Source organism: Ascaphus truei, chromosome 9 (assembly GCF_040206685.1).
Source record: "Ascaphus truei isolate aAscTru1 chromosome 9, aAscTru1.hap1, whole genome shotgun sequence".
Taxonomy (NCBI): Eukaryota; Metazoa; Chordata; class Amphibia; order Anura; family Ascaphidae; genus Ascaphus; species Ascaphus truei.
This window is the reverse complement of record NC_134491.1, coordinates 7,003,548-7,018,584: the sequence shown is the minus strand read 5'-3', so window position 1 is coordinate 7,018,584 and position 15,037 is coordinate 7,003,548. Positions and strand designations below refer to the sequence as shown.

General features: G+C 44.7%; 2 protein-coding genes across 11 annotated transcripts in view; one reads left to right on the top strand and one right to left on the bottom strand.

Annotated features, from left to right (window-relative positions):
- AVEN (apoptosis and caspase activation inhibitor) overlaps window positions 1-9,122 on the top strand; it is a 214,472-nt gene extending 205,350 nt beyond the window's left edge. Inside the window, exons 4-6 of the mRNA XM_075613271.1 lie at window positions 2,935-3,030; window positions 4,192-4,495; window positions 8,842-9,122. Of these exons, the coding sequence (XP_075469386.1) occupies window positions 2,935-3,030; window positions 4,192-4,495; window positions 8,842-8,951 (510 nt within the window). The 3' untranslated portion in view covers window positions 8,952-9,122. The remainder of the gene's footprint in view (window positions 1-2,934; window positions 3,031-4,191; window positions 4,496-8,841) is intronic.
- Window positions 9,123-10,791: 1,669 nt separating this feature from the next.
- Window positions 10,792-15,037, bottom strand: part of RYR3 (ryanodine receptor 3) — a 488,303-nt gene continuing 484,057 nt past the window's right edge. For all 10 annotated transcript variants that reach the window (XM_075613258.1, XM_075613259.1, XM_075613261.1 and 7 more), the window contains 2 exons: window positions 12,992-13,043; window positions 10,792-12,330 (listed from right to left, as the gene is read on the bottom strand). In XM_075613258.1, coding sequence (XP_075469373.1) covers window positions 12,235-12,330; window positions 12,992-13,043 — 148 coding nt within the window. In that variant the 3' untranslated portion in view covers window positions 10,792-12,234. The remainder of the gene's footprint in view (window positions 12,331-12,991; window positions 13,044-15,037) is intronic.

Below are 15,037 nucleotides of genomic sequence, written 5' to 3'. Positions count from 1 at the left end.
CACACACACACTGTCACACACACACACACACACACACACACACACACACACACACACACACACACACTGTCACACACACACACACACACACACACACTGTCACACACACACATACACACACACACACTGTCACACACACACACACACACACACTCACACTCTCACACTCTCACACAGTCACTCTCACACAGTCACACTCTCACACTGTCACACTGTCACACTCTCTCACACACACTGTCACACTCTCACACACACACTGTCACACTCTCACACTCTCACACACACTGTCACACTCTCACACACACACACACACACAGTCACACTCACACACACTCACACACAGTCACACTCACACACACACACACACACAAACACTGTCACACACACACACACACACACTCTCACCGCTGTGAGCGGCTCTGAGGGGGGAGGGAGTGCAGCCGGGGTGCCAGGGGGAGCGAGGGGGGCAGCCGGGGTGCCAGGGGGTGCGAGGGGGGGTGCCGGTGGGAGCGAGGGGGGCAGCCGGGGGAGCGAGGGGGGCAGCCAGGGTGGTGTCGGGGGGATTGAGGGGGGCAGCCGTGGTGCCGGGGGGAGCGAGGGGGGCAGCCGTGGTGCCAGGGGGATTGAGGGGGCAACCGTGGTGCCGGGGGGAGCGAGGGGGGGCAGCCGTGGTGCCAGGGGAGCGAGGGAGGCAGTCGTGGTGCCGGGGGGAGCGAGGGGGGAGCCGGGGTGGTGCCGGGGGATTGAAGGAGAGAGCCGGGTTGCCGGGGGAGCGAGGGCGGTGCTGGGGGGAGCGAGGGGGGCAGCCGGGGTGCCGGGGGGAGCGAGGGGGAAGCCGGGGGTGTGAAGGAGAGAGCCGGGTTGCCGAGGAGCCAGATGGAGGGCCAGAGTGCCGGGGAGAGGCAAAGCCCCGCCCCCCGGATACTCTATCCAATCCCCTGCGGCCCAGCCTTCTAAAGCCCGCCCCCTGGCATTCTCCATCCAATCCCCTGCGGCCCAGCACGTTTCTGCAGAAGCCCAACCCCTGGCAGTAAGAAAAAATACTTGCCGGGCTGCTCTGCATCCTCTTCGCCGCCGCCGCGCACCGACCCCCCCCCATCCCCGCGCACCGCTGCCGACACAAAAAAACGGGACATTCCCGGGACAGTCAGGCAACCGGTACAGCACACGAAAAACCGGGACTGTGCCGGGAAAACCGGGACGAATGGTCACCCTAAATAAAACCTAAACCATTAATGAACAGCAACTGTTACTGCAAATGTATTTAGTATTATTCTAATTTCCTTTTCATATAGCGTTGTCGGTATACACTGCTCTGTGCTTGTATATACATAACTTGCTCCCTGCATGGGTCTATCTGTCTCCTCTCTGAGACTCGTGTCTTTTTGTGGTGTCAGGACACGTAACAGCAGAACTCGCGAGTAATCTGCAATGTTCTGTTCTCATGTAAAATAGGTTCTCATGGCTAAAAAATGGCTGGAACGTTTTGGGGAAAGGGAGGCCTGCAGAGTATTGGCAAAAGCTGTTCCCTGCACCACTCAAAACATGGGGTGTTTGTTATGCTTTATGTACACTGGTTTCATGTGTTTTAATATTCTATATAGAGCAGCCATGACAGGCTGCTGCAGTCATTAATTTCTCCGTTTTTGACGTTTTTTTCTATTCAGTTCCCGAATGCGATTTATTATATATTTACATATTAACAGAATCTCCAGGCCTTGTTTAAAGCCCGCCTCAGTGCCCCCATTAACATATCATTAATCAGACGGGAGCACAAACAAAAAAATATTTCCATTTACACCATTTATTTACATTTACAGTACATGCCAAACAGAGAGAATTCTTTTCTGCTCGGCTGGGTTGCGATGTTAAGTATTTGCAGAGGAGAAGTTTAGAGGAGAGCAGTGCTACAGTAGTGTCAGGCTGTGGAGAATACATCAGTGAGCGGCGTGAGTCTGCTGTTTGTGAGTGGTGAGCTGGGCCAACCTGTTTGTATAAGCAAAGGAGCCGTAACATGATAATCATATTGCTCATCTAAAAAGGAGTGAATGGATAAGATCAATAACTCCAGTAAACTTCATGAAGCAATCGGTGTGCTTAACATAAAATTACATTTGTTGGTGTATTTTCAAATTGCTGGTCCCATCTTTAGAAGTTTATTTCAGTATCATAGATGTGAAAACACGGTATTGGGAAAATATTAAAACAGCAGCACAACAAAGAAAAATAATATCAATAACATCTGCATTCTTAGGAGTTTCTAAAAGGTTCTACTTGGGGAGCAAGGACAACAGCTGCAGGCGCCTTTTGACGTGATTGCAGTTTTAAATTGGACCTTCGTTCTCAAATGAGCAATTCACAAGATAAAAAAGTTAGAGGTTTGAGCAGTCCAATTGATTCCATTAGGAGAGTAAAGGCATAGTCCCACTCGGACACACAGAGGAAAGTCCGGGTATTATTTACACTATGTGGTTAGATTTCATGCATACAGTGATATGGAAAGAGCATACGGAGGCGGGGGTAACATCGGGCAGAGGAGCGGGTAACCTAATGGAATCTTTAGAGGTGGCCTATGTGACGACTCACGGAGACAGACTCCCAGGACCGTGTAGTTCTGTGTCGATACAGGTCATGCTGTGGTGATTACGGAGCCAAACTGTCAAATCAGCAGCTCCATTTTGTCACACCATAGAATTCTGCTTGTATCTGATATTTAATCTTGGCAGGAAAATTAACGATGCCGTATTATATATGTGACCTGTCTGGCATCATTTCAAAACGGTTTCCTATAATTGTTTTAGAGAGGGATTCATAGCTAATACATTTGGGCAGAATTAACGAGCAGAGCACTATGTTGTTGGTTCCTCCTGCAGATTCCTGGTCACCTTCCCTGCCCTCGGCTTGTAGATAAACGCGCGTGTGTTTTCTTTGTAGGAGTCGGCTCTGTACTTGGATTCGCAGGCGCTGGTGAGGGCCCTGCAGCAGCTGCCTCTGCATCTCCGTCTCAATGTGGATGCTGAGCTGGTTCAGGTAATTCCTGCTCTCTCATTGATCCAATAAAAACTGCATCAAGGTAACAAGATATTCATCAAACCACAAACATCTCTAGGATTACAGTGGAGCTGACCCCTCTTATAATAATTTCTCAGTATCCACCAGCGCCCAGACACGTATTCGAAGAATGTCATTTGATTTCAATATAAGCCTTCTTATTAACATGCCTGAAGTGTAGCGCGGCCCGAGTCAGAGAGGCGATGTGTCTGCACATATTCTGCCTCAGAATTACACTATATGCTTTGTGGGATACAGCAACTGCTGAGTTACTTACTGACATTCCTGTCACTACAAACACATCCTATTACTCCAAAACTCCCCTAAATGTAGCATGACCTCCAAGGGAACTGCATACAACGTAGGAAGCACCCATTTACCATCTATGTATGGTGAGAAAAAGGAAAATGGCAGTGTGATACCTTTTATTAGGCCAACCATGTGTATATGTAATAATGAGTGTGTATATATATATATATACATATATGTATATATAATCATACACATTTTAAGTTATGGTGGGAGAAAAAGGCGACAAACCTCAACCGTTCGCATATAGCAAATAAAAAGATTACTTGTGAACACATTCACATGTCTTAGACAGGTCTGCAATACTGCATTTCACCATTATCACCCAGCATACAGTGCTTCCACTGCAGCAAGGGATTCTGGGAAATGACTTTGCATCTGATTCCCATGCTGTGCTTAAAAGTTGTGTGAACAGCGAGCATTAGCTTATAAGGGTTCATGTAAAAATGGATTTCAGGCAAAAGGTGACACGGTGTGCTCATTTGCATGTCATTTCCCAGAATCCCTTGCTGCAGTGGAAGCACTGTATGCTAGGTGATAATGGTGAAAGGCGGGGCTGCAGACCTGTCTAAGACATGTGAATGTGCACAAAAGTGATCTTTTTATTTGATATATACTGTGTATGTGTGTATACAGTATGTGTATATATATATATATATATATCACACGGACGCGAGCAAATACATACACCTAAATTGGATAACGTAAGATTAATTTCTGTAGAAAGCCTACATCCCTGTTGAGTGCATATTTTTTTTATTAAGCGCACATGTAAATTTCAGCTCCCAAGTGATTAACGCAACCTGAAGGTGCCATCCTGTTTCTCCCCAGGACGAGCTGCCTCAGGAGCTCCCTCAGTTTAAACCAAAGGGCAACATGAACCAGCCCCCAACTTTCATTAACCAGACAGGCATCGGCGCATCAGCGGGTTCCACTCCAGGGTCACTTCCCCTCCCAGAACTGCACACGGGAGACACCAGAAAGCCCACCGAAACCGCACAGGCTCTGGATGAGGAGCTTGACTTCCTGCTCAGTCTGGAAGCTTCCGTCAGAGAAGAAACAGGAAGCAATCTAAACCCTGGAGCAACCGGCGTGAGCCACGAGCAAGACCTGCAGTTGACACGTGAAGCACATGGTATGGTATTGTAGCTACTTTGCCTTCAGCTTCTTGTGCTACTTTACTTTTCTATTTTTATTTCTCCAAAGCTTGTGGCCCAGACACACAACCTCCAGCCACGTCTGTGTGTTGTGGATGGACTGGGATCAAGAAGCCTGAAAAATTTACATTTATATATCTCTATCAATTTATCTTTTGGTGTTTAGAGTTGATTTTTTAAAGGTGGAAGCAGTTGTAATTACTGAAGAGCTTCGATAATATTTTAATGAAGTATAGAGGAAAAGAATAATCCTTAATTGTGATGCACTTTAAAAAACCTAAAGAATATACAGTATATCTTGGTGTAGCCCCCTTTCCCCCGTGTCTAGGGACGCTATCGTGGTGCTTTACCTGGATGGCTTACAGGAGGCCTGATTCTCCGCTGAAGGGAGCCTGGGGTGACCTATACACTTACACATATGCAGCGCCTCCACGTGGAAGAGATCCACACGCAGGGGGATAGCCCCTTCCAAGACAATGTACCCAGTAATTACACACAGGTTAGGTATAACAGTATTTACAGGACACCTAATCAGCATAACAATAATACAACACAATGCATACACTATATAGATGTAAATAACCGTACTTGGGGTGCAGGGACACCAGAGCCCGTGTGTCCTTCGCACAATGTCAATCCCACCCAAGTATGCGGCGTAGCGCTAGCCTGTGGACTGTCGGTACACTTGTTTGTATACCTGCCCGGGGGCTCCAGCTCTCGGGTGTAGCTGAACAACAATCGAACGATCAGTCTGATCCAACGACGCCTTCCACCTCTGCGTGGGGTGGCCTCCAGCCAGAGCGATCCACCATAGATAGTCTCTGACAAAGATGGCAACCTGGTCTTGGACCACAGGCCTAACGCACCGCGTGGGTCCGTCGCTGTGTCCCTGACGCTTGGCACTACAGGGGCAGTGTCCCTATCTAAAGGGCCTTCCCTGAAGCAACCACAAGTTTACTGGATTGGGGCCTATCTGGGACCTAAGGGGTTAATCTGGCCTAGTCGGAATGCCACTGACACTCAGACCCTACCTTCCCCTTCCTGGTTCCGGCTCCAACTGTCGTAGCTATCTAAGCGCGCCAAATGTATCTCTTGGTGAGCAGGAGAATCCAACCGCGTGAATGGTTGCTGGGTAGCACCTGATCTAACAGCCCCTGGGGCTGCTGAGGACTGTAGTTCCCCTGCGGGGCTTTGCCTAACACGGCCGCCACTCCTGTCCCCTTCTGCGCCTCCATGTAATGGCTGCCGCACCAGGAACTCCTCTACACATGCACAACTGCACATGCGCGATCAATATCAGGATGGCGGCGCCCTGCACAGGGAGACGCCGCAGACCTCCGGCGACCCGGTCGCCTCGCCTGACTGCTCGCAATGCCTGCACTACCCTCCGCAGCTCTGGCACCGCTCCTCACACTCCCCTCAACCTCCGATGCCAGTCGCTCCTGCAGCAAGAGCTAAGGGGATGAACGGGACCACGGGGAATCCAGGCTATATTAGCAACACATGAAAATGAGAAAGTTGGCAGCAAGTTCACCAGGAATAAATGCTAAAACGTAACTTTTTAAATCGATGTTTACTGACAAAAAAAGGTTCTCTTTAAAAACATATCAATCTAACACTTAACTGTGATTTTAAACATAAGGTCTGGGAAGCTCAAGTACGAGTTATTATAACTTTCTTATATTCATGCACTGCTAATATATTTCTGTTTTTTGGAGTATATCACAAATACGGATTATTTTCCTCTATATTAGTGTAAATTCTGGTGTATGCACATAATCCAGTGATAGCACCTCATTTATTCAACAGAGCGAGGTCACTTTTCCTGGTTCCGGGTTTTTGTTTGTACAATATTTTAATGAAACTTTAAATGGGTGGAGGTATATTGTCAAAATCCTTTGCAATGCATGGATGAGGGATCCATGATCTTATAATGGTTTTATCACCAGTTATTGGTGTCTTGAGATTTTCCTGCCGCTTCTAACCTCCTCCCAGGGTGAGACTGGAGCATAATGAAGAGCGCTGTCTGCTTTCAGATACTTTGAATGAGGAAGAATGAATCAAACTCATCTGGTCATAAATACAATGTCTTGTGTAGAGAAGGCAGCCTGCTGATAGACATTCTGCTTCTTAACAAATTAACAAGGCTCGATCTTGACAGTCTGGCTGGACCATCTCCTTTTACAGTATATAGAAATATCCCCACATACATCAGTGACTCGCTTTCACTGTGTATTATACAGAGTGAAGCTTTATGCTACTCCTAACGCTCTGGCAGAGGTCTGTATATGAGCTGGGCTGTTGCACACTTTGGACACTACACTCACTTCCTGTGACATGTGAGGGTGAAGAGGACTTTCTTAACCCAAGTTTTTCTGGTGAGGAGAATTCAGACACCGCTGCAGTTGGTGTGTGGTTTTGCAGTTTAATAATTGTCACTTTATTAGCACACTTCATTCAATAAGTAGCCTAAGCGAGGCAGTTAGGTAGGTGGTGTCCGTGTTTGGGGCACACACTTGATCCACCCCCATTTCTCTGTGACGCCCTCCTGTGTACTGGCTGAGTTCTATGGTTGCTTTTTTGTTGTATTTTTTTTTTTTTTTTAACACTTTATTGACATTTTTGTATTGGTTTACAAACAGAGTGACAATTGTGGTAATGAAACATAATTTCCAGGCTTGGAAACAATTTAAACAGTAGTTAAACGTAAAATAGAAGAAAAAGGGGGCACAGGAAAAGGCCCATCGCGTGCTCACAGAATATTCTACCAGTATATCCGCTAAGCATTGTACAACACTATTGAGGTATATTCTCCTATACTCTTAGCTTTGTAAGGGAAGAAAAAATATGGTTACATTGTCTTAATTAGGGGACTATGTCAGTCTATAAAAGTCTATTCCCTTTATTGGACAATGTACATATTCGATCCATGATGCCCATACTTTTTGAAATTTCGGTAATGTTATGTGTAACTTTTCCCTTTTCCTTGGCCTCCCATATATGCATTATTATTTGGTTTAATGTTAGGACGGACTGTAACATTTTGCACATTTAGTCACCACAAAGATATGTTAGAAGCTTATTGATGTATCTATGGAAATCTGGAAGGCGTCTGATCAGCAAAGTACACCAGGGGTCTTTTGTAATGCTGATATTGAACAATTGGGATATTAATTTACACCACATTCCCTCCAGCACAAATCTGAACATTTAGGAGATATTGTATGTACAGTACTTAGTTGGTGTTAAATACCATTGATACAGGATTTTATAGTTTTCCTTTGGGACTGTGTTGATAAAGGACTTGGCCATCACTTCACAGATTTCTGGCCACTCATGCCAATCTAATTCTTGTTCCAAGTCATTTTCCCACTATGTGCTACGCTATGGATGTAATACCTTTTTGGTCCGAGCTACGCCTACATAGGTGGTCAAAGTTGAAGGTCGACCTAAGGGGTAAGGTGGATTCCACAAAATAGTTGAGTTGGTAGTAAGAAAATAATGTAATAGCTGGGATACGAAATGTATCTTACATTATTTTTTTTTAACGTTTTGATCTTCCCATTAACTATAAAATCAGAGGCAAAGTATTCCAGATTGCTTCCAATTCGTAAATGCTTCCAAGCATATACCTGGCGGCAAACTTGGGTTGGGAAGGGGCAAGAGGTGGTGGTGGGTGGTGTGTGTGTGTGTGTGTGTTAGTGGCTAAAGGAGAATAGAGAGGTTTGTGTGGATCTATTAAGGTCCCATAAGTTATACATACAATTTTATTGGATGAGACAAAATGTCCAGGGCCCTTTGTTTTTTGGGAATCTATAGAATATCTCTGATTCTCTTAAGTTTATAGGAGGCCTCTTTGTCAACCTATCTTTGAGTTTCTATTTCATCATGCCAATAAACGCCTTGTCCTAGGTTGGCTGCCTTATAGTATTTAACCATGTTGGGGACACCCAAACCTCTTTCAGTGTCAGCTTGTGGCTGCTTTTTGTTTTGAGTTTTGCGTCTGCAACCCCCTCCGATCTGCAGGCCATATACAGCTTGGTTCATGTCCATACAGGAGTATGGGAGAAACACTACATGAAATGAGAACTGAAGGGGTTACCTTACCTGCTGAGTAACCCCTTCAACGCTGGAAAAAACTTACAGCATATTGTTTGGTGTTACAGATTCATCTGTTATGTCTTCCAGCGCTTCCCCCTACTGGATAGCACATTATAATAATATTCATTATACAGTATGTACCAGTTTGCAGTAAGACTGAGTGCACCTTAATGGCAGATAGTGCAGAATTCCTCCTTTCATGTGCTCCTTTCCATATTTCCAGACCCGTCCCCTGTGCCAGAGGACCTTTGCTCGGCTGCTGAAGGAAAACACACACCTGTGGCTGTGACACCTGAGGATTTGGAGGATTGGCTGGACAGCATGATCTCCTGATCCTATGTGAAAAACGGGACAGCACCAGGTCACAAGGACACTCATTTCATCCCACCCCAGTTTGAACCTGAAAACCATTTCTTTACATGTTATAAATTGCTTTGTAATGTGGCCTCAGGAGCAAATCAACATCTATTCTGAACAAAACAATAAAAAAAGCTACAATTTAAATACGGAGTGTGAATAAACAATCAACCATCTTAAGTATCAGAGCTCGGAGGCTGGCAGACATTAGTCCTGCCTTACATGAAGAAATACGGCCCCACTGGCTAATAATGTTGGTTGTTAATGTGAGTTAAAGCGCAGCAAACTATTATTTCCTATTAACAGAGGAAGCTTTGCTGCCTGCACAATATTCATTGTTATGATAGTATCTGATATTAGAATGTATTAATCCTCTCCTAATATGAGGTTTATTAGGTGTGTGGGTGGAATTCTCACACCGACAGCTCATGAGTGACCCAAGTCTACATTTTAATTCTTTAATTTTACAAGTTTCACCCACAAAGGTCTGTCACACAAGTGATAAAAAAGTCCATTATTTCTCTCATTGCAATAAAGCAGCATTCCCAACTAGGACCCACCAGCACTAATGACTGCTACATGGTTCATAGGTTAATAATACACATCAGACACACTACACCCTGTGCGGGCTCCATTTCACCTACAGCTGATGTGCGTTTAGGAACCTGCAGCACACTGCTTATCAGTATCACATCTATCAGCATTATTAGGTGGGGACCCAGAAAGTATTGTATGCTTTTGTGATATATATATGGTTCCCTACTATGATTTATGTGAACAACCACTCTGCCTAGGGTAGGGTTAATACTTACCTGTATTCAGTTGGATTTATCCTAGATATCCCTGCACCCTATTCACCCGTGATTTAAGTTTTAAGTGTTTTTATCTGTCCTGAGTTTGTGTTACCGCGCCGTATTTTGCATAACAATAAAGTCTTTATTATTTTCTGCCCAAGGGCAGTTTTAGTGGTAATTGTCCTCCCACAGTGTTGGGAGCGGTTACTTATTGGCACCCTTTAGAGCCCAACTACCTATTAGGAGGTGGGGTTATTAAAACCCTTAATATACTTTCAGTCCTGTTGTGCAGCTAACTGGGATCTTTGTTGGAGAATCTCTGTCTCCTTGTATGTTTCTAATAATACACGTTGACTGATGATTTTAAATCTGGCAACTATAAGGATTCAAAGAAAAACAATGTTTGTCCCGAACATTTGCAAACATGAAACCTGAAATGTGGATGTTTTCTGCCCTTTTCTGTGCAATATCTCTTCCTTTATCCTAACCCGTTACAGAACTGACGCTCTGACATTGCAGGAGAGAGCGTAAGTGTTATCATTAGGGTGCAGTAAAGATGCCAATTACCTCCCGCTCAGAGTTCAAAGCAAGTTTTTTTTTTTTTTTTTTTCAAAATCGAAATGTTCATTCTCAAGGTTTTTTTTGTGTTTACAGTATTTGGTCACGTAGTTTTAACTTCTTAAACGTGACTGTTATTAGGACATTTGGTTCTATGTAGGAATGCAACGGGACCCTCTCTGCTCTTCTGCACTATGCATAGTAATGCACAAAGTGATCTGAATGTGGTGATCAATTTACACTTTAATATTACTCTTTCAAATAGTTAAGAAGTGTAAAGCCAGTAATGTTATCCTATTGTACTAGCTCTGCACGTCTGATCAGTAATCATTTGAGACGAGCCTCACCTGGTATGAATTAGCAGGAATTAAGTCCTATGCTAATCAATGGTGGCGCTTTATTCCAAAACCAGGCAGCCTGGTGTCTGCGCAGTAAGACGAAGCAGTTAGGACAAGGAGCACAGCTGGTTTATAATTTGTTTATTGCGATGGGCACTTTATTGTGTTTGAAGAAAAATGCATAAACTTAGCAGCTTCACTACAGCACTTACCAATGACCAGAAAGCAGTGCTTGATTTTGGCATAAGATTTCCATTTAAGAGAGTAAAGAGTTTAAGATACATTCCAGTTTCTTTAAATAACAGTACCCAGCAAACTGAATTGAAAGAAGAACTAAATAGCAATTGAATGCAATTTCTTATTTCATACAGTAAGACAAAAAAACGGCACAACTTAGTGTATTTCGTCAATCTAATACTAACATAAAAAACATCTTGCATAGCTGCGTCTACAGACGGTTAAGGCACTTCATCGATTTAAGTTCAGGGTTGAATAATAACTTTCACCCCCTTTTTTTTCCCTTTCAATTGCCTAAAGCTTTACAAGCTACATCTAATTACATTCACTAGCAAATACCTTTAAGGTGAGACTATCTTACGTAGGTAAACTTGTACGGGTCAGAGCTTTACTATGATGTCATAGCTGCAAGCCACTGTGAGCTTCCAGATGTGCAGGATCGCTCTCTGGTAATACCTGTGTGATCTTCCTGTCTCCAGAGCACAAGGTTTTTAGAAACCGATGCGGCAAACTTCAAGGTACGTGGCTTATCCGGCTAGCGTGCGGGCGTTTTATGAAAACAGCCGTGGGTGGCATCATAACTCTGGCAAAACCCCACTTCCCTTCCCATGCTTCTCCAGACACTGCACGGGATAGATTCAAACGGTGTAACCCATTCCCTGCTGGATGGGTCTGCAGTGTAGTGATAGCCCGTCTGCCGCAAATGCTGGGAACGCTGATGCGCAGCAGAGAACCATTCCGCTGCTTTCGGGAGCGACATTTTGTGCACTTCTAAGTGTAGGTGTCAGTTAGCCCTTTCATCCTGGTGCAGCCAGTAGTGGCACTTTAACAATGAAATGTCTCCCGGTGTTCACCTGGTTAAGGTGCAAAGGTGACTGAAAAATGGCAGAAATGAAAACAGGTATTGGATATTACAGCTGGGGGGTAGCAGATGCAGTCAGTCTGAATTCTGGTTTTTACATAATAGCATTTGTACATATGTAAACTTGTGGCTATAGGTCCTCTCTAGTTTGTTCCAAATATGGTCTAGCGGTTTGTCAGCGACTCAACAAATGGCACTATGGCTAATTGAGCATGTTAGAGCATCACTTTATTAACGTACTGTAGTGATTCTTTAAAAAAAAATTGTTCTCTAAATCTGGGATTTAATCACACGTTCGTTAGTGACCTGGGTTGTGTTAGTACTGCCTTGTTGTTAAGATCAGATCCAGACCAGCAACTTGTGGTCTTGTTGGGCAGAAGTGGCCTTTTTAGTAAATGTCCCCCTTAGGTAATTCTTATTCAAAATTCTTTCCCCTTGCAGCACATCGTGCTGTTAGGTCGATGGGGCAATTATCCAAGCAGATCTTCATATTGTTTGCGGAAACAGTCACCAGCTGGGAAGAAGTCCCAACATCGCTCCTGGTACATCTTCCAGACATAGGATTCCTGAAACAGCAAAAAAAATTGTCATATGGTAAAGATGTGAATGACATCCTAATGACAGGTGTATAAGGGTCGCTCAATGACTCATAGGCGAAAGACTGACGTCTTAATGCTTTGAGTGGCTTATTGTTCTTGTCTGAAAGGCTGCAATATGGTCATGAATCATGCCACATATTTGTGCATGATTGTTTTAAATACAGGAATAAACAGGATGAAAGCTGCTCAGACACAAAGTGAGCAATTAGAGGCATGTTACACTGATAAACATATACCTGACACTCAAGGACAACCGTGCAGCTGGAAGAGGCTCAGAGAAGTCTCAATGTGATAGAAGAACAGATGACTGTAGTAGAATGTATACATTGCTACGTTCTTGTATTCCTATTGTAAAGCAGACCTGTGCTCTTCTAATAGAGAATAACTCCATTTATTTTGCCTTAGTTTGACCCAAATGTAGTTAATGCCTGTATGGCAGGTTCTGGAGTCCGCTAATTTGTAATTGGAAAATGAAAATTTGTCATGAAGTTAAGTGCCTCAGTGTAATATAAAAATTGGAGAGACTTTTGGTTGGAGTTTTAAATCTGCTAATCATTTTTATTTATAGGGGTGATATCACTCCATGCAGCGTGTGTGTGTGTGTGTGTGTGCGTGTGTGCACACTTACCTGCCCAGTGTGCTCTGTTTCATCCTTATTAATGATATACATGAAAAAGAACCTGAAATAAGCAGAGATAGTCATATAAATAAGGAATCCAGTAACTGAGATAAGATGGAGCCCGTATTCATGAGTACTGATTGATATTGGTTATTGGTAATGAAATTCTCTGAAGAAACCTCCGCCATTGCAGCCTGCACTGGTTTCTAAACAGTGTGTAAGGCGACTGTCAAACATATGGCCCGTTGGACCCTTCTGTCTGGTCCTCATATAATGTACCAGGACATGAGGGGAGAGCTAGAGAGGGGGAGGGGCCTGTGATGTTACCGCACATGACTGCAGCAGGAACCCTTGCGAGGCTTGCAGGACCAATAGGACCAATAGGAGAGCCTGGTTAGCCTTTGTGTGGCATCTTGCTGCAGTCATAGCTGCATGGAAGGGGCAGCACAGGCCCCTCCCCCACACCAGCTCTCTCCTCATGTTGCCTCACCCTGGAAGAGTGTGAATGGGGGGGATATTAATAGTGTGGGGGGCGAGGTAGATATGTATTAAGAGTGTGAGGGTGGGAGGTGGGGAGAAAAATAGAGAGAAGGTGTGGGGGTGAGTGAAGGAGAGGGGGTGTGTGGATGAGGGAGAAAGAGGGGGGAATAGTGAGCGTAATGCTGACATCTAGCATACAGCTGCACTTCTATGATTTATATGTGTAGCCATGTGTAAAATTGGTGTACAGATCTCTCTCTTGCTGGCAGTAATCCTGCTAAGAAGGCAGGGTTGCCAGTAGTGATCATGGATGTTTGCCCTCAAACCCCTGTGATGTGTCATATATGTAGCAAAGGAAGTGTCAGCATGCTTTGTGTCCACTGTTAGTGACACAGAGGTGGGTCTTTTCTGGAGCCTATATATGGCACAGCACACCCAAAAGTTAGTGTGATGTTCAGTGTTAAGCTCTGCTGGTTCAGAGTTGGAGTTCAAGGTCTGCAGCAGTTCAAGTCTGTCTGTCAGGGACAATCTATTACACACTGTGTCCAGGGACCTGGCACAGCTGGTGATCTCCCTTAGGGGAGAGGTGGGAGAGCAACTCGATTAGAGAGAGAGGAGGAACCTTCTGCATGGAGTACCTACACGAAATGTGCGGCTAAGTGTCGGCCGCTATGATGGGCAGTCTGCCACAAGACATGCAATTAAAGATGCTCTGGTTCAAGAGATCCTTCCTGTGTGAGTCTGGAGTTATTCCTCAGGAAGATGCACCAAGGAGTTCCCCGTCAGATACTCCTCCCTGCTGCCGTAGGGATCCTGATGGGGTGAAGGAGCTGTACCAAATGTGAGTAGGACTCAGCACCACTACCTCAGACGCCTGTCATGGTGATATTCCCCATTACCAACCAGCGGGAGATTCAGGAGTCCTGTTGCCAGCAGGTGCACCACAACACACATACATGTAATTGGGAGCAGATTACACCCACAGGGGTCAATATGAGATTGGGTGGTGGTCTGACCGTTACATATGCGTATTTTGAAAATGTATGAAGTCAAATCAGACCCGTCTTATGAAATGAGTTTGACACCTCTGGTGTAAGAGTGTGTGGGGGACGCGAGATAAGCTGCACGTGCTGAGCCAGAGCTGTCTGTGTGTGTGAAGAAGAAAACCACTCATTTACATTTGAACAAGTTCTAGAATTCAAAGGTTTTCATGTAAATCTCTCTCTGGATTCTTAAGCAAGTCCCGTGTATTTCGCTGTGTTTCAGACACCACATTAGACTGTTAGCCCTGTAGTGTAGGGATTTACCTTGTTACATGGAAATAGTAAAAACACCTGGAAGTAATGAGAACGGTGCAGGTTTGCTGAGCTGTGATTGTGACTTCCTGCACACCCTCTGATGCCCGCTCCTTCAAATGATGGCCTGAATTACTTAACATAGCCAGCAGCCCTCTAAGGCTTATTCCACTGATCTGGTTATCCCAGGGAGCTTGCTTTTAATGCCTTTACAGATGAACTAACAACTATTAAACGCACAAGTGATAACAGGTAACAGTGCCAAAATGGCAGTTTATCT